The sequence below is a fragment of the Aspergillus eucalypticola genome (genome assembly GCF_003184535.1).
Source record: "Aspergillus eucalypticola CBS 122712 chromosome Unknown BO83scaffold_3, whole genome shotgun sequence".
Lineage (NCBI taxonomy): Eukaryota > Fungi > Ascomycota > Eurotiomycetes > Eurotiales > Aspergillaceae > Aspergillus > Aspergillus eucalypticola.
Genome location: NW_020290277.1, coordinates 1,053,404 through 1,077,181, shown reverse-complemented (window position 1 = coordinate 1,077,181; position 23,778 = coordinate 1,053,404). Strand labels below are relative to the sequence as shown.

Below are 23,778 nucleotides of genomic sequence, written 5' to 3'. Positions count from 1 at the left end.
CTAATTGCATCACCTCGCTTACTAGGAGCATTTCCCCGAATTAGATTCATGACTCGTGAACTCCACGATTATCCAGTTTAATCGACCCCCGGGTGAAATCCCGGAGATGTTCCAATGTTTTATCTACGGACTTTCTGGTGATACCGACAGTTATGATACTGTTCGCCCAAGAAGCGCTAGTAAGTCAGTATGTAAGTTGATTAGGCAGGCTTGTGAGGCGACATAGTGGGCTTTTTTTTGGAGGGTCTGTGTATATAGGGCACTTGCTCCTCCTTCTTCATTTAAGCTACCTCTGAAAGGACTCCTGCCTTTTACCTTCAGAGAAACATATTTAACATCCGAGACTCACCGCATACCTCTTAAAAACCACCAACTCAAATAGGAATCCCAGCCGTCTATCATGCGGGGGATACTCCACCCACTAAGCAAGGGCGGGCTAAATCCCGGAGAAGGAGCCGAGCTTCTCTTCTTTATCTTCCACCAGACCTTCTCGAAAGCTGGATGTCGAAGAATTTCAGCAGTAATTATAGATATGAAGTGGCCGCAACTGTTGCCCTTAGCTTTGCATCTGGTCTCCATAGCCACAGCGAGCGTTCCTACTGAAAGTGAGTCAATCTGAAAAATCCTTGGACAGTCGTTGCGGAGACAATCCCACTTAACATATAACAACCAAAATCAGGTATGGAAAAGGCACTTGAGCCATTCAAGTATAACACATTTCCCCTCGGTACAATAACCGCCACGGGCTGGCTGCATGATCAGCTGGAGCTCGAAGCAAATGGACTGGCCGGCCATCTCAACGACTTCTACCGCTTTGTGGCTGGATCAACATGGGTCGGGGGTGATTGGGAGTACAGCACGCTAGACGAGGCGGCGCCCTACTGGTTTAACTACGTTGTCCCCCTCGCCTGGACCATCGACGACGCGCGCTTAAAAGCTCAGGCGAAGGAATTTCTCGATTACGTGCTTGACCATCAAGCTGAAGATGGATGGCTGGGGCCCGAGAAAACTCACCAAACTAGAGGAATATGGGCACGTAGTCTGCTCTTCTTCGGCTTAGTGGTGAGTGCAAATGCCTGGTATGTGTACATGTGGTGCTTGGTTCTGACCCAGCGGTCCAGCAATACGCACAAGCAGATCCATCCGAGACGGACCGGATTGTAACAGCAATGCATAAATTTACCATCCTGGCCCATTCCATGCTCAAGGACAATTTCACCGGCCTGATTGAGAATACGACGCTTGGAGACGAGTTTGATCCCTACGGCTTTGGACTAGCCCGGGCGCATGAGTTGCCCATGTCGTTGCAGTGGTTGTATGAGAATTATCCACGAAACAACTCAGAAATAATCTGGGAGACTATAGAGCTTATGTTTGCTGGAGGCGTCGCTGGTGGCAAAGACTGGACAACATTCTTTGTTGAGGGTGTCTTCCCTACACTTGGAACGCCGTACATCACGACCAGTTCATTCACCCATGGTGTCAATTTAGCGGAAGGTATGAAAATAAACCCTAGGACAGTGGAAGACGTGCTGACCAAAACAGGCTTACGGTATCCGACGGTACTCTACCGAATGAATGGAAATTCTTCCCTGTTAGACCAGACTTCATTGGCGGTGAACTTGCTCACCACTTACCAGTCGACACTTGCTGGGAGCATCACGGCCGATGAGCATTTGGGCGGACTCAGTCCCGAGCGAGGGTATGCGTGTCTTCGCCTCTCTTTTAATCCACTATTTCTGGGACTGACATGAAACAGCTCGGAGACTTGCATATCGGTGGAGATGATGTTTTCCATGGCCTATCTGTATCGGTTCTACGGCACCAACGCATACGCAGACCGAGCCGAGCGCGTCGCATTCAACTCGCTGCCTGCAGCGCTATCACCGAATTGTAAGTCTATGAGCACCTAGTACAAATACCCCGGCTAAGACTCTCTTAGGGTGGTCTCATCAATATGTCCAGCAGGTCAATCAGCCTTGGTCCCGCAACTTGAGTGCCGTCCCTTTCGCGAACGTGAACTCCTACGCCAACAGCTATGGCCTCGAGCCCAACTTTCCTTGCTGCACCGTCAACCATGGCCAGGGTTATCCCAAGTATGTGGCCGCTTCTTATGTGCTTGAGGGAGACAGCCATGTGATTCACGCACTATTGGGGCCCGAAACATTGAGCACGAAGCTGGCTACAGGCAACGTGACCATCGCATGTACGACCAACTACCCCTTCTCAGGCCGACTGGAGTATGCAATCACAGCCACTACCGACATATCATTCTCCGTCCGCATTCCCGACTGGGTAAACAAGACAAGCTCTCAGTACTCACTCGCGGCGGGATCGTCCAAACCCCTCTCCTCGGACTCCAATAACCTGCAAACCTTCAATCTCACGAAAGGAACTACTCGGATAGCTGTGGAGCTAGAAATGGGCATCCAGGTCACAGAGTCACCAGCCAACGGCACCGCAGCTATCTATTACGGCCCATTATTGTACGCGCTAGACATAGACTACAACTCCACCTACCACAGTCCCCTCAGCTACTCCTCCTTGGAGCCACTGCCAGCAGACCAGATCGTGGCGCAGACACATGACTATGTGCTCGACCCGACCTCTTCTTGGCGGTATGCTATCGACCCGACCTCGGTGACCGTTCAGCAGGTCTACGATCGCGATGGACAACTCCAAAATCCCATCTGGGCGAAGAACGCTACTCCCTTTGCCTTGTTCGCTGATGCATGGCTGGTCCCCTGGGAGGAGGACTCGGGGACCGCTGCGGTGCCTCCGAAGTATCCTAATGTTACTGGATCGCCGAGTAAGATCCGCTTGGTCCCTTACGGCTCGGCAAAGCTGCATATTGCCGACTTCCCCATTGCGGTTCAGTCGTCCTAGGGGCTTGCCTATGATGTTATGAGATATATAGCTGATAAAAGTGTTGAGGCTTTGATGATCTGATGTTTAATTCATGACCACGACCCCAGAGACCTTCGCTATGTGGCTCTTGGAAGCTGTCTACAAGGTAGCATGTGTAGTAGGACTACCTAAAGTTAACTAAAATTACAACAGCAGTGACGTACTATAGCTGGGCTATTGATTGTAAACCAAATACATGAGGAAGAGCATAGATCCAACTTTTCAATCACCACTGTTTTTCCACAATAATAGCCAATAATAAAAAATATCTAGAGATATATAATTAGATCATGTATATAGTTCTGTTCATTTTGGTATTTCAATTTATTTACTGACTTTTATTATTTATATATGCTTTTATGTTTCCTTCTTTCCTTTCTTACGTTCAATAGTTCAGTCTAGTATGCTGAATGAAACATGGCTCTCAAACGGACAGTCCTTCCAAGACACACAGCTTCCATCGGCCTGACTGGAATTAATTTCAACCGTTATATTGATTACCAAAATCCTTCCTCTGATTATTGATCGATGTTACTCACCGTATTCCGATAAGTGTTCCCCTTGCAGTAAGAACCTCCCTCCTCTGTTACTAGCTCGCAGACAGTGCCCTTGAGAGAGTCAGAATCTATCCCCTTCAACCTGAAAATAGCCCCGCCATGACAAGTAAGATCGCAATCATAGCCAAGTCTTTGGACCTCCTGTAAATATTCCCAAATTCTCATCGTAAGCCTTTTCGAATATACTAGTTAGGGGAGCTGGGGAAAGGCTATCCTATGTCGTCATGACAGCCAATATCGCTGCTTCGGCCAGCTTCTGGATTTTCAGCCAAGGTGCTGCCAATAAAGAAGGCAACCAGAGCGACGCGAAGCTTCATTATTTGAAACATCCGGTATGAATCTAATTTTCTGGTTCTAACAATCCAGTATGATCCGATGTGACGCGACACTTGAATCCTATATGAGAAGAATTATGAAGATCCGAAATATCTCAATACCTTTCATATAGACACACACGAATCTCCATAAAGGTGTCAACAACGCTATTTATACTGCGATCGCATATAGCACGAGGCCCTGCTCGGTTACCGGGAACTCTAGGGAAATCTTCAATAAACCCTACTAATAAAATGCTTAGTGACGTCATGGGTAAGGAATTATTGGATGTTCTCAAATAGCTTGCGGTACGTTGGCTGCAAAATTTAGTGAGACTAATCCAGAGGAGTATAGTTATAGTAGTCTCTTGTTACTTGAGTGAACTAGTAGGTAGCCTTGACACCAAACCAGCTTGTCTGAACCTAAACCTGCTTCCACGAACCGTAATCAATTAGTCTTGTCTTGAGCATTATGTCCCAAGTTGTACAACTTTTAAGCGTTCTTAAGGGTAGTTTACTTTGAAATATCAGAAGTCCAAAATCTCTAGGAAGACGCTACTGCCACAGCAGCAAGGCTTCCTCCACACCGGCCTCCGCTCATACAAAACCCTTCGCCTACCTCAGCAGACAAAGTCTGCTCCCTAAAGAGTAAGGCGTGCTTCTTGAGCAATTTCCCTATCTGTATCATATGAAGAGGTGTATAATAACCTCAGTTTTACTCGACTATTGACCAAACTCAAAGGAACAGTAATCCATGCTTGTCAATGTCAATGCACGAACTCATTTCTAACATGACGATAACTTTAAGGTTGTGTATAGGTTTCTGACCCTCTAATCAGTAGACTACAAGTATTATATCGCGTTTCCCTGCGGATTTAGACGAAGATTTATGTCCCAACGTCACTATTAAGGGCGCAGACCGGGATCTGCATCTACCCGCATTCCACCGCTCCCGCCAAGGGTATACACTAGGGGCGAATCACCTTGAGTAGTGGCAACAGTAGAATCTTTCCGTGAACATCATGACCATGAAAGGATTGTCATTATCATCAATTCGATTATTGCGACCGCTGACCCTGTCTCCTCATGTCATATCTCCTATCCACATAACGCGCATGCCAACCCGTCGCGTCTTTGCTAGCAACGCGTCCAGATCAACACCCACAGGTGGCCATCCCAATTCCAACGTCTTATATGAGCCCCTCGAAGGTGTGGAGAGGATCGAATACTATTGCCCAGGAGGCTATCACCCAATTCAAATCGGAGATCACTTTCATGGCCGATACCGAATAATACATAAGCTAGGACACGGCTCCTACTCCACCATATGGCTGGCCCGTGATGAGCAGGATAATAAGTATGTTGCAGTGAAAGTCTGCACAGCCGACTCAAATCCCAAGGAAGCGGGTGTTTTAGCCAGTCTCACGCATCCGCACCATGTTCCGACCAATAATCCGGGCAAAAAAATGCTTCCGTTGATTCTGGATAAATTCACCATCCATGGTCCAAACGGAGAACACACTTGCTATGTTACCTCTCCCGCAAGGGCTAGCCTCTCGGATCTGAAAGATGGGTCATGGGTCCGCTTATTCCAGATCAATGTCGCCCGGGCTTTGGCTGCGCAGCTAGTCCTGACGGTAGACTATGTGCATGCCCAAGGGTTCATCCACGGTGACCTTCACATGGGCAATGTCCTGCTCAAAACCCCACCCAGCTTTGATCAGCTCTCACCCGAACAACTTTATGAAAAGTATGGAGCGCCCGAGCTCGATCCGGTGATTCATCTAGATGGCAAACCGCTTCCTCCTGGTGTTCCATCCCACGGCATTGCACCCATCTGGCTTGGAGAACCAAGCGAGAAAATCACACTTCCAGAGGCCAGAATCCTACTTACAGACTTTGGCGAGGCCTTTGCCTCCAAAGAAGCAAAGTCTGAATCTCACACTCCGCTTGTCAGTCGTCCTCCTGAAGCTCGCTTTGAACCAAATAAACCACTGTCATTTTCATCAGACATATGGTCTCTTGCGTGCACCATTTGGACTATTATTGCTCAGAGGCCACTTTTTGAAGGATTTCTCGCAACGGAAGACTACATGACCCGTGAGCATGTAGACACTCTAGGTATCTTGCCTCCCGAATGGTGGAACAGATGGAACGCGCGACCAGAGAATTTTACCGAGGATGGGAGGCCAACTAAACGGAATCCATATCGCTCTTGGGATGATCGGTTTGAGGATAGTGTGCAGTTGCCTAGACAGGAAGTAGGAATGCCTTTGTTTGATGCAGAAGAGAGAGATGCTATTTTTGCGATGTTGCGGCCGATGTTTGCTTTTAGACCGGAACATCGAAGCACGACGAAGCAAATTCTTGAATCGAAATGGATGGTGAAGTGGGCTTTGCCGGAGTATGAGAAGATTCGCCAAGGGGATTAGGGGTTAGCGTGGGTAGTTGTGTCAAAGTGGCTCTGGCGCTTGAATGGACTCCGTGTTGTTTTCAATATATATTATATGCTCCTTCGTCGTAATTGACTTGGCTGGAATACTGTATGATTCCACACTATGGACACAGCACGGTCGATACACCCTCCACTAACCAGTATTCTTCGACATGCTGCGAAGACGATTTACCAAGATATATATATTTTGTCATTCTTCACGAGCTAGGACCTTATTAGGAGTAAGCCTCCATTGTGTGGCCGTGCCAAGACTTGGTGCACAAGAATGCATAGGTTCTTGTACATTGCATTCGGAACATACATACCATTGGTCCGACTAAAGCAGATGCTATTCTAACTTGGGAATCTTATTTCGCGGTACTAGACAAGTGACTACCTTCAATTGTTCTACTTATGCATAAGCACTAGTGTGCGACAGCGTACAGCTACCAATATAAAGTAGGGAGCACTCCTCGCCGTCCCACCTTGCGTCTGCATCTCTTCAGTTCCTTCTGTCTTCCACCGCAGAAACCTACCAACCTTTATTTATACCTTCCTTCTTCCCTCACCATGCCTTCTACCGTGGAGTCCGATGACCGGACATACGTCCTCTCCCACCGTTCCAAGCAAACGGAAGAACACGAGCGTCTGAACCGACAGCACAATCTCATCCAGCAGACCTTTCTCAACAATCAGCTCATACACCCTTCCATCCCTTTGTCGTCACTAAAGGGTGGGGTTGCTGATATTGGCTGCGGAACAGGTATCTGGCTGCGGGAAGTAGCTCAGATTCTACCATCTCCAGCCGTTGACAACACCCTACCGTCTCTTGTTGGCTTTGACTTGAACGCAGCCGCATTCCCCGAAAACCCCACCCCGGGAATCCAACTTGTGCAGCACGACTGCACCAAACCTTTCGACTCCCGCTATCATGGGCAGTTTGACCTAGTCAATATCCGTGGCCTTGCTTACGCTATCACGGAGGAGAAGCTATCTCGAGCGCTCGAGAATGCATTGCAACTCTTGAGTAAGTTATGCCTCTCTTTACAGTGACCACCTTTGTATACCCTGTACGGCTGGATGTTAATCTCGACCTTCTACAGAGCCAGGAGGCTATCTCCAGTGGACGGAAAGCGAAGCCCGACTTTTCAAGCTGTTCCCAGAAACACCCGACATGCTCAAAGCACTGGAGGTCATTGACCTGGAGAGACGGGCTCGTGATCTGGTACCTTAGTGAGTATTTACCCCCTCAGAGACTTTCTAACACTCCTGCCGCCGCCTAATCATGTTGACTGACTTGGGTCCTTCTTCGTTTTTCTTCAGCCTGCCGCATTTTATGCTCCAAAGAATTCTGTCACTAAAAAGCCCCAATGGAGAAGATTCTCTGAATATTCTTCATTTCAATCTACGTCCCGGAGGTTTCTGTCAGGAGGATGCCGATCCAGAGGTTAACCTCCAATTTTCAGACCTTCTCACAGACTCCGTCAACCTTTTTCTGCAGTCTGCGCTCATGAGAATGGAACAGCAACAATCTCAGAACGGAACTGCAGTTGAGAACGGCAATACTGGGGAGAAACTGCGTAAATTGAAGACTTCTGTTAGTGAGACTATCGAGGCTAAACGTGTCAGAATGGGTGGGATCTTTCCTCATCTTGTGGCGCAGAAGAGGTGATCTGGCGGTGTTGGAGGTGTTTCTATATTTGTGAACTGCATTTCGCACCAAATGTCCTTCAGAACATGCTCGTTTGATAGATGTATCGCGAATTAAGTATGTAGGAGGTACATTGCCAAAGCCTGCATTCGAAATAAGACGCGCTGTGACTTTGCCCCTTACTGTTTGCTGGGCGGGCACTTTGTAGTTCTCAAACTCCGAGTTAAGATATGTAGCAGATGTAGTCTGTGTAATTCTCAAGTATCTACGGTGGGCTAGGCATCTCCTTTGCTCCAGGAAGGCGCTCAATGCCATGGTCGGGTGTTGTATAGAGCTGATGCTGCCCGACCCATTGCTTCACTGCGCGGAAATCGCGACATTTATGGTGTCTGCGAATGCCACTTAATGTTAGCCTTGTACCTGCATATTTCTGTTCTTTCAGGAACGCTATATGTTTTGGAGGCTTGATGGATGGAAAAAGGGGGGGCAGGGGACGTTTCATACACATTGAAGTCTGGAAATGGGTCTTTATGCCCCTTCACCCACACATATGTCAAAATACCAACGTCCGCGTCACACATCAACTATTTGACGGGTCACAACCATTAGCCTAAGAATTAAGAATAACGCGAAACGATTAGCTCGGAACAGCCTCCTAGCTTACCTTCTGTCGTAGAATATCAATGCAATGATCTATTTCGGGTATTTGTTAACATTTGTTCAATTATTTTTTGTGTTCGGACGTCTTCCACGTCATAACTTACCAAGATGATGCCGTAGAATGTGCGGGCTATCCTCCCACGGACCCGGCTTGTCCCTGTAATAATCCTCGTAACTGGCTTGGCGGAGCATATTCAAACAATGTAGCTGATGTAGAACTTCCACCGAGCCCATGTAGCCGCCACCGAGCTCGTCAGCCAAACCAACCGAATACTCGGACGCATTGATATGTTGAAGCGTTTGCTCATCAACGTTGATGACCCCACCTAGATTGGACAGATTGTAAGCCTAGTGTTCATCATAATTGGGTCCATTCGGGATGAATCACCAGAGGCATAAGTAATGTCATCCCAGGCAGCATCAATAGCAGGACTTGGTGGTCCCTTGAAAGCATTGGGCTTTGCAAAGCTGCCGTCGAACTTTTCAATATGACCTGTGTTCTCGAGGGCTTCTAAGGCTGGAGAATCGATGGGTAGGTAGTCATCGCATTGACATGCGGCAGCTGTCTTTCGATGACGAGCTATTGTTGACCAAAGGTAGGCAGAAGCTATGAACAGAAACAAAGTCCACAAAGAAAGAATCAGAGTCCCATTGGGGTGATATCGGCACCATCGTGGTCTTCTCGTGGAAGGACTTCGACTGTCTTTGAGGAAGTTTTCCTCGTCGAAACTCGATATGAGGCGCTCTTCGCTCTGTCTCTCTTCTAGCCTGGCTCCGGTCATGATTAAGTAGGGGTTGACGGATGGCTATGGGTGGGATAAGAAGGATTAGGAAAACGCAGAAAATGTGGGTGGAGGGAGAAGGCAGACCACCGGAGGGGATAACTCGGCACAAAGTTTTCCGTAGATTACCCTCCAAATTGTGGGGGATTGCATTGGAGAGTAGGCAATGCAGAGGTAAAAGCGAGGTGGAGGGGGGAGCGTCCACAAACTAGCCAAGACTGTGTGATTCTCCTCGGAGCGAGTTTGACCTTCATCCGCCCTACCCTTCCACACTCACATCAATGCACCTCATCATCGACCTGGGTATCACCATTGGGGGCCAAATGGTGCCGGTTTTCCGTGTGTCGCAACGACAGAGTGATCGGAAGTACTTGGCAAGAGTTATTCATGCATGACTGAAATGACTACTCGACGTTTGGTGTGATCATTGGCCTTTGACCAACCGCTCCTGCCGCATCAGCAACGAAGTCGAAGGCCCTATACATCTTCATTTGCAAGACCCTGGTACAGTGAGATTTTAAGTAGATACTACGCCAACCCCGCTTTGGAGTCAATGCCGAAACACGTCTACGATGGGCTGATGTGAGGATGGACGGATTCGATGCAGCCGCTCACGATTCTCTTGGCCCGGCGCCAACACAAAGAACTCCAGATCCGATGAGGTTAGTATGGAACCTCCTTGGCAAGCAGGCGCACACCAGGAAACCTAGAATAAGGCGAAGAGTACTGAATATATAAGGTTCGAGGTCAGGTTCGTGGTGTCCTTGTGTGCTGGCGGATGCAATCAACTTCTCTACCCATCTCTTCCTCTTTCCTTCAAGCTTCTTGAACTCCAAATCAGCACCCTCCTTAGTCTTTGACTTCCCACTTTATTTCAATATGCGTACTGCGTTGAGCGCACTCGCGGTCCTTCTCACCCTGGCCAGCTCTGTCAGAGCGGCTCCTGTCGCAGCTCCATCCGATGTTGAGCAGCGTGATGCCTCTGCCGTGCTGAACACGCGGTTCATTACTTACGAGGATGGGATCAATAAGAGAGATGAGGTTGAGGAACGTGATCCCTCGGCAGTGCTTAACTCACGGTTCATAACCTATGAGGACGCCATCAATAAGAGAGATGACGTCGAGGAACGTGACGCTTCCGCTGTGCTGAACACCCGGTTCATCACCTACGAAGACGCCATCAGCAAAAGAGATGAAGTGGAAGAGCGTGATCCCTCTGCTGTGCTGAACAGTCGGTTCATTACGTACGAGGACTCCGTCAGCAAGAGAGACGAAGTCGAGGAACGCGATCCTTCGGCTGTCCTGAACAGTCGCTTCATCACTTACGAGGATACGTGAGTCCCTCTATTCCATTCTTGGCACGGTCAAAAAGTGTACTGACATGGAAACAGTGCTTAAGCGAGGTAGTAAGCAGGCTTCGCCCTCCGGGCTGCAGACACGCAAGCTAAAGCCACTAGTTTGCGCCATAAAGAGGGGTTGTTGTGGAAACTGGCTAGTGTGCGGGGGAAACTGATTCGGTCGATAGTACTTTAAGTTCAGGGTCTATAAACAGATCGGTTTGAAGAATTACCACTACTTAATCTGACACGGTGTCCTAGTGCGTAGTCAGACTATCGAATAAGATGAAATCGCCGCTGCACTAGACCCATCCTTTCCCCGGAGTAATGAGAAACTAAGAAGCGTGGACTTCCCTCGGGCCGCCTGACAAATGCTGTTCGCGAAAATGCTTCAATTAGTAGCTTTCTTGGCAATTTTCTATTGGAGACCCAGAGACGCCATGATCCTTCGTATTTCTCTTCGAGTACCCTAAGCTGGACGGGCAGTGCAATACACTAGCTGAGCTGCCTTGAAGGAGTTGTAACCCTGCAGCGCAGCCCTCCCTCCCTCCACATTGTTTCTTCCTAGCCTGACAATGCCATTTTGATTTCTGCAGCTTTTCTCACAGGCCATTGTCACGTATTTGCAGGCGAATCCTTCGGCCCCCACCATTAGTATGATTTACTTGACGATGTCGACAGCCCTGTTACAGACGTGGTGTGCCTCTGGCGCATGGGGGCTATACAGTCGCTACAGTCAGACGGACGGGGGCAGACAGATGATGGGCTAACTTTGCATTAATTCAGCCTGGCTGTCTCCTGCGCCCTCACGCCTCAGCCGAGAGACATGCATTCTTTCCTTCCGGGCTATTATAAGGGAATGGCTTTTGGCTGTCGCGCCTCTGCCATCATCATTGCTTGTTCCCCTCTTTCTCCCTACCGCTCGTCTGCAAGTTGATCTGTCAAGATGTTGTACTATGAAGGTCATGGTATTACCAGTACGGCCAAGGCGATCATCATTGTGACCACAATTCTAGGCGTTCTGGCCATTCTGGCGGTTGCACTCCGTGTCTACGCCCGGATATATTCCAAGCTCTACCTGGGTGCAGATGACTGGACAATTATCCTCGCCCTGGTAAGTCCTTTCACCATCCCATCCCATCATTCATGTTGTTAACAACGAATGTTCGCCACTAGATTCTTTCTTGTGGGATCAGCATTATCATCGACTACACCGATGCTGTTACCGGCATCGGAGACCCTGAGTATCAGCCAACCATGGAGGCGATCATCTTCGCATTGAAGGTAAACTTCGCTTGCGAAAATGCTCAAATCGCCACAATGGGGGTCATCAAAGTTTCTTTGCTCTTCTTCTACCGGCGGATCTTCGGCATTTCCCGTCCGTTTGTCATGGCGAGCAATGTGCTCATTGGACTGATTTCCAGCTTCACGTTGGCGATTGTCCTGGCGGTTATCTTTTCAAAATGGCCGGTCTACCTGCAATGGGACCCGACTGCCCCGTACGATATTAACGCGTCGGCGATCCTTATCTGCTACGTTGCAGGCAATAGCTTATTCGATCTTCTGACGCTGGCACTTCCAATCGCTGCCGTACAGAAATTGCAGATGGATCAATCAAAGAAGCTATTCATGTCTGTGATCTTTGTCTTGGGAAGCACGTAAGTAAATTTTGTCTTCCCTGTCCAGTATCCCGTCAGATTGTTGATTGTTGGGGTGAAATAGCTGCATGGCGGCATCACTTGTTCGACTGTACTATGCCGTTCAGTGGACTAAGGAGCCTGCGACTATCAGTAGCATGTTTGAGGGTAAGTTTTCCCGGGTTCCATCCCATTCTCAGTTCTTGGCGTACGCGTTTGCTAACGAGATATGTGGTCTTTCTGTAGTGCCCTTTATTTATAATATTCTCTGGGCGCTACTCGAGCCACCCATCTTCATTGTCGTGGGCTCCATGCTTACCCTGGGACCTCTTCTCCGCAACTGGCGAGGGCCCAAGCAATGGATTCGGCTTCTCAGCAGCAAGAAGGAGGGATCAACCAAGTTCTACGACTCGCACAACCTCCCCCAGTCACATATGCAGTCGGCAAACTCTCATCAGCGTGGCCACGAGAAGAAATTGACACCAAGTACCTCAAGCGAGGTGGAACTGTTGGAGTTGTGAAGCGTAATGCCGGACTTGGACAATTGTTGCAGCCTTTATCATCATCTCTAAAATATGTAGCGTTAGTGTATGTTATCAAATCATGTGGATTGAATCGTAGTCACGTCGCCTTAGCCCAAGGTGTTCAGTATCACTGTAGCAACAATGATCTCATTTCGAAGACGGGCTTAGTAGCAATAAACCCCCGCTGAAAAGCGGCAGTCTCAGTCAAGAAGAGGAGTGACTGTGCCAGCCATCCCTTCTTCGTAGCACTAACTGATGGAACATACAGGGGTGGTTGCGGACAGTGGGTCATTCGCGTCAGACTACTCGACTGGCTTCGAGCTACCCATTCCCGTTCTAGCAATAGACACACTCACCCTGGCTGACTCCATCCAACAAACGTGTTTTCATTTCACCCACTGAGCCGTTGAACAAAGAACATCTTACACAACTAAAGTAGACTGTAAGCGCCGGCCTTCGGAGGAGAAGTAGGGCTCCCCTCGCTTTACAGGCATAAATACTTCTCCCATACCCCCCTCTTCCCAGCACCCGAAGTAATCTCCCCTACTACCACTCACTCACCTCAATATTCCCCTTTCTAATCCCTCATATTATTACTTCACTCGACATCATGACCATCCCCGCCGACAAAAAGAAGCCCGCCCTCGTCGTCGTGCCCGGCGCCTCCCAAAACCCAGCCCACTACGCCCACCTCCTGCACCTCCTCCAATCCGCCGGCTACGGAGCCTTCACTGGCCTCCTCCCCAGCATTGGCGCCCAAGGACAAGTCACGGCGGCCGACGACACCGACTACGTGCGCAACCGACTGATCCTCCCTCTCCTGGATGTCGGCAACCAAGATGTGATTCTGATCAGCCACTCGTACAGTGGAATGCCTGCTAGCGCGGCGGCGCGCGGACTCGGACCCGCCGACCGTGCCGCTCAGGGCAAGTCCACTTCCGTGCTGGGCCAGATCTTCATCGCGACCATTTTGCCTCGTGGTGGTGACGGACTGAGTGTTATTGATTCTTTTGGTGGAAATTTGCCCCCGCATATGTATATGGATGTATGTGCTCCTTCCTTCCTTCCTTCCCACTTACCATTTCCAGAAGTAACGAGAAGCAATGAAAAAATAGAAAGAACAAAACCTTCTCAAATGCGACGAGCCCAAGCCCCCTCTCTTCTACGATGTTGAACCCACCCTTGCCGACGCGGCTTGCCAGACTTCCCTTAGTCAGGGCTTGACTTCTTTCTCGAGTCCCTGTCCTGAGGCGAGCTGGGGCTCTGAGGCCTTCAAGGATAGAATCGCTTACATCCACACCACTGAGGATCGCGCGGTGCCTTACCCGGCCCAGACGGCTATGGTTCAGGCTACGGGTGCTAAGTGGATCACTAGGGAACTGGCTACGGGTCACAGTGCGCAATTGTCTGCTCCGGAGGAGCTGACGAAGACTATTCTGGAGTTGGTGAAGCAGTGGGAGTAGATAGATGTATTTGTGAAGAATTGGGTGTGGATTTAGCTGCTTGCAATGTTGATTTTCAGAATGTAAGAGAATTCGCCAAGGTTACTTAGTCCAATATGTGGCTTTAATATGGGGATGTGTTCAATCACATTGGCAGATAAATTGCTTTATTGTTGTTGTTGTCCTCTTGCTTATCCATCCTCCCGCTTCCTACGGGCATAACTTGAAGGAAGGCATGTGCGCCAAATGAGGGGCAGTGGGCCGGTGAAAGGAAGAAGAGGGTAGTGGAGGACAACAAGCACAAGACACATAAGAGAGGGAAGAGGGGTGGATACCCCTGCTTGGTGTGCTGGCCAGTCGAGAAAGGAAGGGGTGTGGGAAGGAACAGGACAAGGCTGAGGCTCGTTGGCCCTCAACCGGGACAGGACAACCCCTAAGCAACTAGACTCCGCGGATAAACACTTGGAGGAATAGAAACGTATCTTAGCTCCGACCACTCCGTACTCCGAGTGCTCCGTACCTTTCCCTTCTGTTCGGTTATCTGTCCAACGCCAAGGATGAACTAAGGATGTCCCCGAGCGTCCAATCTAAGTGGGCCTGAGAGGATTTAGGGCAGGCGGGGGAGGCTGTGGGCGGAAAGGGCCGACGGGGCGAGATCATATCCAGCCAGCCAGCCAGCCTAGTATACCAAAATATTACAGACATCTCAATGCCTCTATTATCCTGCGATCAAGTCAATGCAGTCCTCAATTAGTATGTAATGGGTGTATTACATCGACTTATCCTTGGCTGGTAGACTCACAATAGAGGGGAAGTAGCCGTTAAGCGCTAAATTAGGTCAATGTACCATGCCGTAGGACACGCCCTAACTGGCCAATGGAGTACTGGCTAGTCAATCTAAACAGTTAGTACCCAGTCTAGGTTAAATGAGGAGAGGCTTACATGGTTACAACTCTCTCCCCTCTTCCGATCTACCCGGTTTTAGCGACACATGCAGTAGCTCCGAGTAACGTCGTTGAAGTAATCATTGGAGACGGTTCTCTCTGCTGTCGATGGGAGATTATCACAGCCAGGGGCATATTGAACGGAACATCTTAGGGCCTAGTCTCCATGCCTCTTTCTCGTTGGTTGTGTGAGATGCCAGTTGTCTTTCTAACCCCTCGTATTCTGCGAGTTGTCAGAATTTAGTGTAATTAGTCTACCACAACGAGGAGAGGGAATAAATACGCTAACGTCCGACATAAGCGCTAATTTGTATCGTTGCAGTAGTAGCAGTTTCTATTACTATGACTGAAGTTAGATTTATGCTTCGCTAAAGTACCTGCACATCAGCGAGAGGTTTGAAGTAAGACGGCGATAAGCACTGTGACTATCGGGTCAGATCTAATCCTCCTCAGACGCGGACCCTGCATGCGTCTTCCTACTGCATATCTCATTTTATTACTATCCAGCTAGATCAATGTGTATGTCATGGAATCAGCCCAACCCTCGCCCCATTCCTCGAACAAAGCGTCAACCCCAAATTCTCCACCCAGGGTCCAGGGTCCCGACTCTCCAGGCTGCGGAACTCTTGCACCATCCGCACAAGAACATAGCTGACCTCCGTCAAGGCATAGCGCTGACCAATACAGATCCGTGGTCCGCCATTGAACGGCAAATAGCCCCAGCGCGGCTGCAACTTCCCATCCTCCCAGCGTTCAGGGCGAAATACCTCTGCATCTGAACCGTAGATGTCCGGTCGACGATGCATGGCGTAGACGTTGTAGCTGACGATGGTTCCTTTGGGGACAAAAACTGGGGAAAGGCCGTCTTTGCCTCCGCCCACAGGGAGCACTGTATCTTTCTCTGCTTCACGTGCGTTGCGTGGGACGACAGGGTGAAGGCGCAGAGCTATTAGTTCAGGTCAGTTATATCCAACAAAATGGAGAGGAGATGGGGATCCATACATTCATTTACACAGCATTGAACATACCTCAGACCGCGCAGCTCCTCATACGTCGGTGGCCGGTTCTGCAGCGTTTCAACTTCCGCACGCAGTTTCGCCCAAATAGATGGGTTCTTCGCCAGCACGAAGAACATATTCCCAAGAAGACTGGCCGTCGTGTCTCGCCCCGCTAGAAGCACATTCATCAACTCGTCCAAAATGCGCTGCTTATCAGAAGTCCGTGACGCCAGCTCATGCGAGAAAACATACCTCCGCTTCGTCTCCGGCGATTCATCTTCTTTCCTCGTCGCAGCCGTATAGACAGCCTCATCAACAAACCTTTGACCAAAGTCTCGACAGATGCGATTACACTCCTCAGCCTTCCGATCACGAAAAATGACACCAAGCGGCCCCAGCCTTCCCCGTACCGGAATCGCCATCTGAGCATAATGAAACGCCTCCGCGAACCCAGCTTCCGAGTGACTCTCCTTCAGCGCGCCCACCGACTGTCCGAACAGGAACTCCGTCGCGGAGTCAATCGTATACCGGAAGAATAGTTCCTGCAGGTCCACCGTGCTCCCATCCCTTGGAAGCAATGCGAATAGATCCTGGATCAACTCCTCCAACAAGCGCAGATCAGTCACCTCCTCGCGGGCAAAACTCGGCCTGATAAGCGCGCGAGAGGCGGCCCAGTGGTGACCATCCGTGTTGAAAATGCCTTCGCCGAGGAGAGGCTTCATTGCCTCGTAGCGGTGCTTGAGACTGTAGTCGTTGAAGTTGAGGGAGAGGACTGTCTTGATATTCTCGGGCTCGATGGTCACGATTGCACTACGGCCTAGTTCGTTGACGGTGAATGTGTTGCCGAGTGTGCGGAATAGATTGCAGCCTCGCTCGAGAATACGGTGCTCTTTCCTTGTGCGTATTGTTCCTAGTATGGTGTCCAGGCCTAGGAAGGGGTCTTTACTGAATGATCGTGCGACTGGTTGGCATCCATGCCGGCGGGCGAATTGGCGGCGCTTGAGATAGCGTCGGAATGATTCGCTGGCAATGACCAGAGCGGCGAACAGGAGGATGATGGTTTTAGATTGAAGATTCATGATGGCTATTATGTATTAAGACCTTGAAGCTGGATAATGAACGATGATTGCTTTCTGGGTGTTTTATGTATGCTGTTCAGGCAGCAGTGGCGAGGCTAGATCACGTGGGCGTATATAGAATGATTGGAGGTGAGAAATTAGCGTGACGATGAGGGGGAAGAATCAGGCAGCCGGTAATATGCGAGATCATTATTGAATGAAGTTTGGTCTGCGAGAGCGAATATGGAATAATGAGATCAAAATCATACTGCGAGTGACAGTGACAATGTTATGAGAAGCCAAGCGAAATGGCGAATTCCGATGTTTGGGTGTAGCGTTGATCCTTTCGTCCCCATATTTTTGAGCCTATTCACCTCCATCATTCTGTCAAGCTCCACGGCAGTCAGCTAGCCTCAAATGTATAAGAAGTTACGAACCATGGAGATAACGTTTCCCTCTAGTCATAGTATTTTTGGCATCCAGACCAATAACTACTCTTGTGTCTGTGGTGATATCGGACTCCGGCGGAGCTAACCCTATACCCCTGGCATTTCTATATATGAAAGATTCGCGCAAAGATAAGCAGACACAATACTAAGCTTTCCCCCTTGCTCTTGGAACAGATTCATAACTGTTTACTGTAGATATATAGCTAGCCATAATACTATTCCCTCGTCACTCCAAGCAACCACCCCCCAAATCACTGACTCTACAATGTCCGACATCAACCACCAAACCTACCACACCCGCCTCGAGCAAATCCAGCGCATCGCACAACACCACTCCCTCCAAATCACCACCATCACCCCAATCGCATACCAAGAACTCGGCCCCTGTCCCTACAACAACTTCATCTACAAGCTCGAACTATCCCAACCCCCTTCAAGCACCTCATTCCACACCCCAAATGACGCCCCAAACCCCTACACCACCTCTCCACCAGACGGAACAACAACAACCTACATCCTCCGGATGAGCAACCCCCTAGCAATGGGTATCAACCCACACGCATCCCGCATCGAGAACGAAATCGCCGCCATGTCTCTCGCCCGTCAGGGTCTCGAGTCACATCGTCCCGGATTAGGCTCTCTCATTCCCAAAATATATACCTTTTGCTCAAAGCCTACTCATCCAGATGACTTACCCTGGACACTAATGGAATACAAGTCCGGCGTACCACTGGACGAGTTCTTCCCTCCTCAGTCCGAGACAGCCAAGAAATCAATCATCGAGCAAGTCGCAGATATACTCGCTGGACTCCGGAAATGTCCACTCCCATCGGGGATCACCTACGGTGGACTTGGTCTATCCTCCACCGACGGCAGAATCATCAGTGCGCAAATGACCACTACGAATGGCGGACCGTGGTCTACATATGCGGAGCTCCTCAAGGCACGCCTACGGCACGAGCTACACGATGCCGATTCCAGCCCTATCATAAACGGATGGCGAAGCAATGGAATCCGAGACCGCCTCGACTCCCTCATCGATAAATTCTCCCTCCCTGGTCTTTCGGACCCTAATACCAGAGTTCTCATCCACGGTGACCTGAGTAATCCTCCCCAAACCCCACAGACCACCCTATCTACCCACCGAGGAACTAACTAACTAAACTACCATGATATCCAAGCAATGAACAACATCCTCATCGACCCCACCACATGCAAACTCACAGCCCTAATCGACTTTGACTTCGCCTGTATCGCACACCCCGCTCATGAGTTCCTCGTCTCGCTGCAGGATCTCGGCAGTAATGTAATGGGTCCTTTCGGGGAGGATCCGACGGAGGGGAGGTTAGCGCAGGCTCTGCTTTCTGGGGATTTTAGCAATGATAATGTTCCTGATGAGCTATGGTGGGTTGGAAAGACGTTTAATGCTTGTTTGACGGAACGGGGGGTTGCACTGCCTAGTAGTATCGGTGGGATGGGGGTGCTGTGTCGGTGGCGTGGGCTGGAGCAGTGCGTGTGTCCGTTGCATTTGGCTGCGGAGTTTATTGTGAAGAGGATGAGTGAGGAGGCGCGGAAGGGGCGAGAGAGGGGGCTGAGGGGGAGGTTGTGGAGAGGATGGAGGGGTTGGAAGGGTTCTTGTAGTTGGGTTTTGGTGGATTAGAGAGTGTATGGGATGGTGTTGTGAATTCTTTTAAAGTATGCTGTGTTCTGTTGAAGTGTTGGCAGATATTTGCCCGAGGCACTGAAGTGTTAGAGATCTACAATCTAGGTCAAGCTTACTGTATATCGTTTTCATATCTCCATGCCGTAACCAGCCAGCAGCTAACACAATATGATAGCGAAATTGTATGGATTTTAACGCCCGAAAGTCCTATTCATAAGGTAGAAAGGTAAATCCCGAAATTGAAACAATGTCCAACCGATAGCTTGTCCTCCCAGCCTAACGCCCAACTGTACTCATTTGGAATCATGCTACCACCGTCTACCATACACCGAGTCTTCACCACGAGAACTCCGTTTCGCCTGTTGACGGCTTCGATCGCGGGAGCCAGAGGTCTGCGTCTCACTGGCATATGTTGAACCCGAGGCGCTATCAGCGCCGGAATTCAACAGTTTCGTTGTCTGATTCAGGTCGAGATCGGGGTCGCCGTTGTAACGTGCTTCGGCGTCCTTGCCAAACAGAGCCATCATATCCTTCATCGTCAGCTTGGCCGCAGCAGTCTTGCCTTCAATGGTAACGTTGGCGAGCTCGCGCTTGCGATCTTGCAGGTCGATAATTCGTTCCTCCACGGTACCCTTGATGATCATCTTGTAGATCTTGACGTCTACTGTCTGGTTCAGACGATGGACTCGGTCAATGGCCTGCTCTTCAACGAACTAGAATGGATTAGCATATGTATTTTCGAGGGACAGTGGTAAACTTACAGGATTCCAGAAGGGCTCTAGAATGACCACACGACTTGCGGCAGTCAGGTTCAGTCCCAGCGCACCAGCGCGCAAACTGCAAAGAAGAACCCTTGTGCCACTGTTGTTCCGCAGCTTGTTGAGACTGGCCTCTCTATGATCGTTCCGCATGCCTCCGTCATATCGTGCGTATCCAATCCCGGTGCGCTTCAGGAATGGCTCGATCTTATCAAGCATGGAGGTGAAGACCGAGAAGACGATGAATTTGTGGTCTGACGACTCGCGCCTGAGAATCTTCATAAGGCGTCGGATTTTCGTCGAAGGCAGGATCTTGTTATCATCGTCTCCGGCATTCAAGTAAATGTCGTCATCGTCAGACTCCACCTCGGGGCTACGGCGACTGATGCCCGTTGGCTTGCGAGAGGGAGACTCAGGCCCATCGTCGTCACTGTCAGAATCGTCCGAGTTCAGCCATTCACCACCGCCTTCTGCGTCTTCATCATCGGTGCCTCCAGCTGTTCCAAGGCTCGACTTTCCGCGCTGATCTTCTGGAACAAGCCACTCGCCATCGTCCTCATCTTCATCGTCGCTGTCTAGTACTACTCGTCTGTTTCTCCGCCGGATGACCTGCGGCTCTCCGTGGTGGGCCGATGGTGATTCCGTCAGATCAATAATCGACCTCCGGCCGCTCTTCTTCTTCTTGCCGGTATCAGTCAGATCGGCATTCAAAGCGACCTCGCACTCTTTACACCTGCTGTTACCGCCAGACGCCTCCTCTTTCTTCAAATCCATTTGGCAGATATCGCACTTCTTGGACACAACACTCAGTGCCCCGAAGAGGTCTGCCATACTGTCCAGCTCATCATTTTTGGCGGGTTTCTGGCTGCCGGACTGCCCATTTTGCAGGAGAACGTCCTTATCCTGAGCAAGGTCGCTCTTGACAAGGTCGGGGTGATTGCAGGATTGCCGAAGACGCAACAGCAACACCAAAGCGCCAGCATAGTCGACCTTCTCACCACCCATCATCTTTTCGAGACTGTTTTCTGTTCTCTGCTCTAGGCGCTGGTAGAAGTTCATCTCGCCCGGCATAAAGTCCGCTTCGACTTTGATAACCTCTCGCTTGACGATGTGGAAGCCAGATGACTTCTTTTCCCCGTCCTTGCCAGGCTTGAGGTTGTCATTCTGCTTCAATATATCCTTCGTGCGCCGCTTCATGAAGATCTTGAGATAGATCTGCAAACGCTCGATGGCGAGACCTCCACGGCCGTTCGCTATAGGCTTCATAATTTGCTCTTTCCATGCCGCCAGGTCATTGAACGGCTTGATACGGAGAAATTTTATCAAACTCTGCAGTTCATCAAGGTTGTTCTGCATTGGCGTTCCCGAAAGGCACCAGCGGTACTCTGCATCTAAAGAGTAGGCAGCCTGCGTTGCTTTCGCGTTGCGGTTCTTGATTGTGTGGGCTTCGTCCAGAATGATCCGGTACCAGTAGACGGAGAAGATGGGGGATTTCTTGTGGTTCTTATCCTTAGCACCATGCTCCGAGGTCAAGGTACCATACGTGGTAATAACCACATCATAATCCTCAAGCTTGTCCGTCCCCTTAGCCCGTGCGTTTCCGTGGTATACCAGGACCCGCATTCTGTGCGAGTGTTCAACCTTATCGCTAATCTCAGACTCCCACTGCTTGATCAGGGCTAGGGGAGCGACTACCAGAGTCGTCTTGCTCAGTCCAGCCGGTAGCTTACGGTTTTCTTTCTCTTCTTCATCGTCACTGTTCGCATCCTCGTCCTCGTCATCAGACAAGGGCCGTCTAAGACCATCGGCTGGCTTTCTGTTGGATAGCATCAGAGCAATAGCTTGAACAGTTTTACCGAGACCCATGTCGTCTGCCAATATTCCACCCTTGGGAAGCACTCCCTTGGTCTTCTTCCGGCCAGTCTCTTTGTCGCACATCCAATTGACACCTTCCCGCTGATGAGGCAGTAACTTGACCTTCAATCCTTCCACTGTCCCATCATCTTCCTCTTCCTCCTCCTCTTCTTCTTCTTCATCGTCATCTTCCTCATCCTCCGATTCAACTTCACTAACATCTTTCTCAGCCACCTCCTTGACTTCCACGACTTCCTTGACCTTCTGCTTTACAGGGGACTTGTTGGACTCAGTTTCCGATTCATCAGTGCTCTCATCCGCAGTATTGGATTCCTGTACAGTTACAGTTCCCAACTGGGCAGCAAGATCATCGATGTCGGCGTCCGACTTCTTCTCCTGGGACGTCTTCTCGGACTTCTCTTGCTTCTTTTCCTTGTTCTTCTTCTTCTTATTCTTCTTGTCCTTCTTCTTCTTGCTCTTCGACTTGGGTTCCTTCTCCTCTTCATCCTCAAAAGCACCCTCCAACAGAGCCTTGATATTCTCATTCGCCTTGGCCGTGTCTACATAACCGTTGACATCCATAGAGCCAAATCCCGGGCCTCGAGATCGCGCACTTGGCGTAAAACCACCCTCACCAGTCAAGTCGACAAAATTCCTCAAGTTCTTCGACGCGTTCGTCATCTTAACGGCAGAGGGCTTCGAGGCGAAGAATGTCTTGGGAGCACGGGGTGTATTGAACGTGAAGTTCTCTGGGCGTCGAATCTCAACAGCTCCACTGTCGACTGGGCGGGAGAAACGGTTGTTGTTGTATGCAGACGGTCTGACGGGCTTGAACGGGTCAAACCCTTCTCTTCTGGGGGTTGAGAAGTTATTAGGTCCTGGAGTAGTGGGGGGACGGTATTGCGGGGCACCATTGTGGGCAGGATTTTGAGGCCGAGGCTGTTGTCTGTGATGCTCCGGACGTTGCTGGTTCGATTTGGGGATGTTGAAGGGGTTGCTAGAGTGGTGACCCTGATGATGCACTGGGCGAATGGGAGATGGCTTTCCGAACTCAGGATGGTGTGACATAGGACGACGAGATTGTTCTTGCGGCCTTCTAGGCGTGAAGGGGTCCGCGGGAGCATCGCTTTCTTTGGCCATGGTGTATTATTCTGGTGAAACTTCCTTCTGAAGCTAGGTGGTGGCGGCTAATCGTCGTCTGCCGAGGGACACAGCTGGGGGGTATCAGAGGCTGTATTATCGAGATCTAAGTTGCATGGATATAACGATTCTATCGTGATTATGGCGAGTAAGATCTTTTCTGTTCTTGTGGACGAGGCAGAATGTCAGCACATCACGTCACGCGGGGTTGCAAAGAGACACTCGCTATCAACCTTCATCTCCGTAGGGAAGGGCAGGATAGAAGAAGGACGTCAACTTACTTGACAGGTCATGACATTGCAAAAGAGGCTAAGAAGGGCGAAATCCGGAGTAGTGGGAGGGGCTTTGGACGTGTTGACGGAGATCGGCTCTGTTTTAGCGCTGGCATGCCACATTTTATCGATAGCGCTATCGCTCGGTTTGGCCGCATTGCCCCAGCAACCACCGCCCACCCAGCGGGGTGACAGGTCACACAACAGCTTCAGGTACACACAGTAAGTACGAATCCACCTCCACGAATGACATTGGATTAATCCTGAAGCTTATGTGCGGGAATTATTGATCTAGGTCCGCAGTCCCATTGACTAGCTCAGGTAAAAAGTCTGAGTCACAGTAGCGATTAACTAACTGAGGTTGCCTGTATGTATTCCTTCCCGCTACCATGAATAC

The 23,778-nt window shown here is 49.9% G+C and overlaps 10 protein-coding genes across 10 annotated transcripts; 7 read left to right on the top strand and 3 right to left on the bottom strand.

Annotated features, from left to right (window-relative positions):
• Nucleotides 1-425: 425 nt before the first annotated feature.
• Nucleotides 426-2,886, top strand: BO83DRAFT_353624 (uncharacterized protein; the record flags this gene model as incomplete). Its single annotated transcript, XM_025529057.1, has 6 exons — nucleotides 426-605; nucleotides 680-1,062; nucleotides 1,122-1,497; nucleotides 1,546-1,702; nucleotides 1,760-1,893; nucleotides 1,943-2,886. The coding sequence occupies exons 1-6, from the start codon at nucleotides 533-535 to the stop codon at nucleotides 2,884-2,886; spliced, it is 2,067 nt and encodes a 688-aa protein (XP_025392307.1). The 5' UTR covers nucleotides 426-532.
• A 1,901-nt stretch (nucleotides 2,887-4,787) lies between these two features.
• On the top strand, nucleotides 4,788-6,210 carry BO83DRAFT_454548 (kinase-like protein; the record flags this gene model as incomplete). The annotated part of the gene is made up of 1 exon (XM_025536978.1): nucleotides 4,788-6,210. Exon 1 carries the CDS (start codon nucleotides 4,801-4,803, stop codon nucleotides 6,208-6,210), a length of 1,410 nt encoding a protein of 469 aa, XP_025392306.1. The 5' UTR covers nucleotides 4,788-4,800.
• Nucleotides 6,211-6,712: 502 nt separating this feature from the next.
• BO83DRAFT_414177 (class I SAM-dependent methyltransferase) lies at nucleotides 6,713-7,884 on the top strand (the record flags this gene model as incomplete). The annotated part of the gene is made up of 3 exons (XM_025534546.1): nucleotides 6,713-7,239; nucleotides 7,316-7,445; nucleotides 7,536-7,884. Exons 1-3 carry the CDS (start codon nucleotides 6,783-6,785, stop codon nucleotides 7,882-7,884), a joined length of 936 nt encoding a protein of 311 aa, XP_025392305.1. The 5' UTR covers nucleotides 6,713-6,782.
• A 244-nt stretch (nucleotides 7,885-8,128) lies between these two features.
• BO83DRAFT_423455 (oxidase ustYa family protein) lies at nucleotides 8,129-9,305 on the bottom strand (the record flags this gene model as incomplete). The annotated part of the gene is made up of 5 exons (XM_025535096.1): nucleotides 8,129-8,252; nucleotides 8,368-8,447; nucleotides 8,528-8,556; nucleotides 8,628-8,849; nucleotides 8,912-9,305. The coding sequence occupies 5 exons, from the start codon at nucleotides 9,303-9,305 to the stop codon at nucleotides 8,129-8,131; spliced, it is 849 nt and encodes a 282-aa protein (XP_025392304.1).
• A 439-nt stretch (nucleotides 9,306-9,744) lies between these two features.
• BO83DRAFT_133963 (uncharacterized protein) lies at nucleotides 9,745-10,779 on the top strand. Its single transcript, XM_025526120.1, has one exon. The coding sequence runs from the start codon at nucleotides 10,185-10,187 to the stop codon at nucleotides 10,641-10,643; it is 459 nt and encodes a 152-aa protein (XP_025392303.1). The 5' UTR covers nucleotides 9,745-10,184; the 3' UTR covers nucleotides 10,644-10,779.
• A 522-nt stretch (nucleotides 10,780-11,301) lies between these two features.
• Nucleotides 11,302-12,868, top strand: BO83DRAFT_353621 (uncharacterized protein). Its single transcript, XM_025529056.1, has 4 exons — nucleotides 11,302-11,756; nucleotides 11,819-12,300; nucleotides 12,365-12,447; nucleotides 12,526-12,868. The coding sequence occupies exons 1-4, from the start codon at nucleotides 11,589-11,591 to the stop codon at nucleotides 12,798-12,800; spliced, it is 1,008 nt and encodes a 335-aa protein (XP_025392302.1). The 5' UTR covers nucleotides 11,302-11,588; the 3' UTR covers nucleotides 12,801-12,868.
• Nucleotides 12,869-13,353: 485 nt separating this feature from the next.
• Nucleotides 13,354-14,639, top strand: BO83DRAFT_375072 (alpha/beta hydrolase). The gene is made up of 2 exons (XM_025530370.1): nucleotides 13,354-13,848; nucleotides 13,919-14,639. Exons 1-2 carry the CDS (start codon nucleotides 13,414-13,416, stop codon nucleotides 14,264-14,266), a joined length of 783 nt encoding a protein of 260 aa, XP_025392301.1. The 5' UTR covers nucleotides 13,354-13,413; the 3' UTR covers nucleotides 14,267-14,639.
• Nucleotides 14,640-15,496: 857 nt separating this feature from the next.
• BO83DRAFT_375071 (cytochrome P450) lies at nucleotides 15,497-17,308 on the bottom strand. Its single transcript, XM_025530369.1, has 2 exons — nucleotides 16,192-17,308; nucleotides 15,497-16,135 (listed from the first exon to the last, which is right to left on the bottom strand). The coding sequence occupies exons 1-2, from the start codon at nucleotides 17,264-17,266 to the stop codon at nucleotides 15,714-15,716; spliced, it is 1,497 nt and encodes a 498-aa protein (XP_025392300.1). The 5' UTR covers nucleotides 17,267-17,308; the 3' UTR covers nucleotides 15,497-15,713.
• Nucleotides 17,309-17,916: 608 nt separating this feature from the next.
• BO83DRAFT_405506 (phosphotransferase family protein) lies at nucleotides 17,917-19,354 on the top strand (the record flags this gene model as incomplete). The annotated part of the gene is made up of 2 exons (XM_025533808.1): nucleotides 17,917-18,797; nucleotides 18,876-19,354. Exons 1-2 carry the CDS (start codon nucleotides 17,960-17,962, stop codon nucleotides 19,352-19,354), a joined length of 1,317 nt encoding a protein of 438 aa, XP_025392299.1. The 5' UTR covers nucleotides 17,917-17,959.
• A 200-nt stretch (nucleotides 19,355-19,554) lies between these two features.
• On the bottom strand, nucleotides 19,555-23,443 carry BO83DRAFT_405505 (putative SNF2 family helicase/ATPase). The gene is made up of 3 exons (XM_025533807.1): nucleotides 23,391-23,443; nucleotides 20,119-23,274; nucleotides 19,555-20,070 (listed from the first exon to the last, which is right to left on the bottom strand). Exons 2-3 carry the CDS (start codon nucleotides 23,107-23,109, stop codon nucleotides 19,666-19,668), a joined length of 3,396 nt encoding a protein of 1,131 aa, XP_025392298.1. The 5' UTR covers nucleotides 23,110-23,274; nucleotides 23,391-23,443; the 3' UTR covers nucleotides 19,555-19,665.
• Between the last annotated feature and the right edge of the window lie 335 nt (nucleotides 23,444-23,778).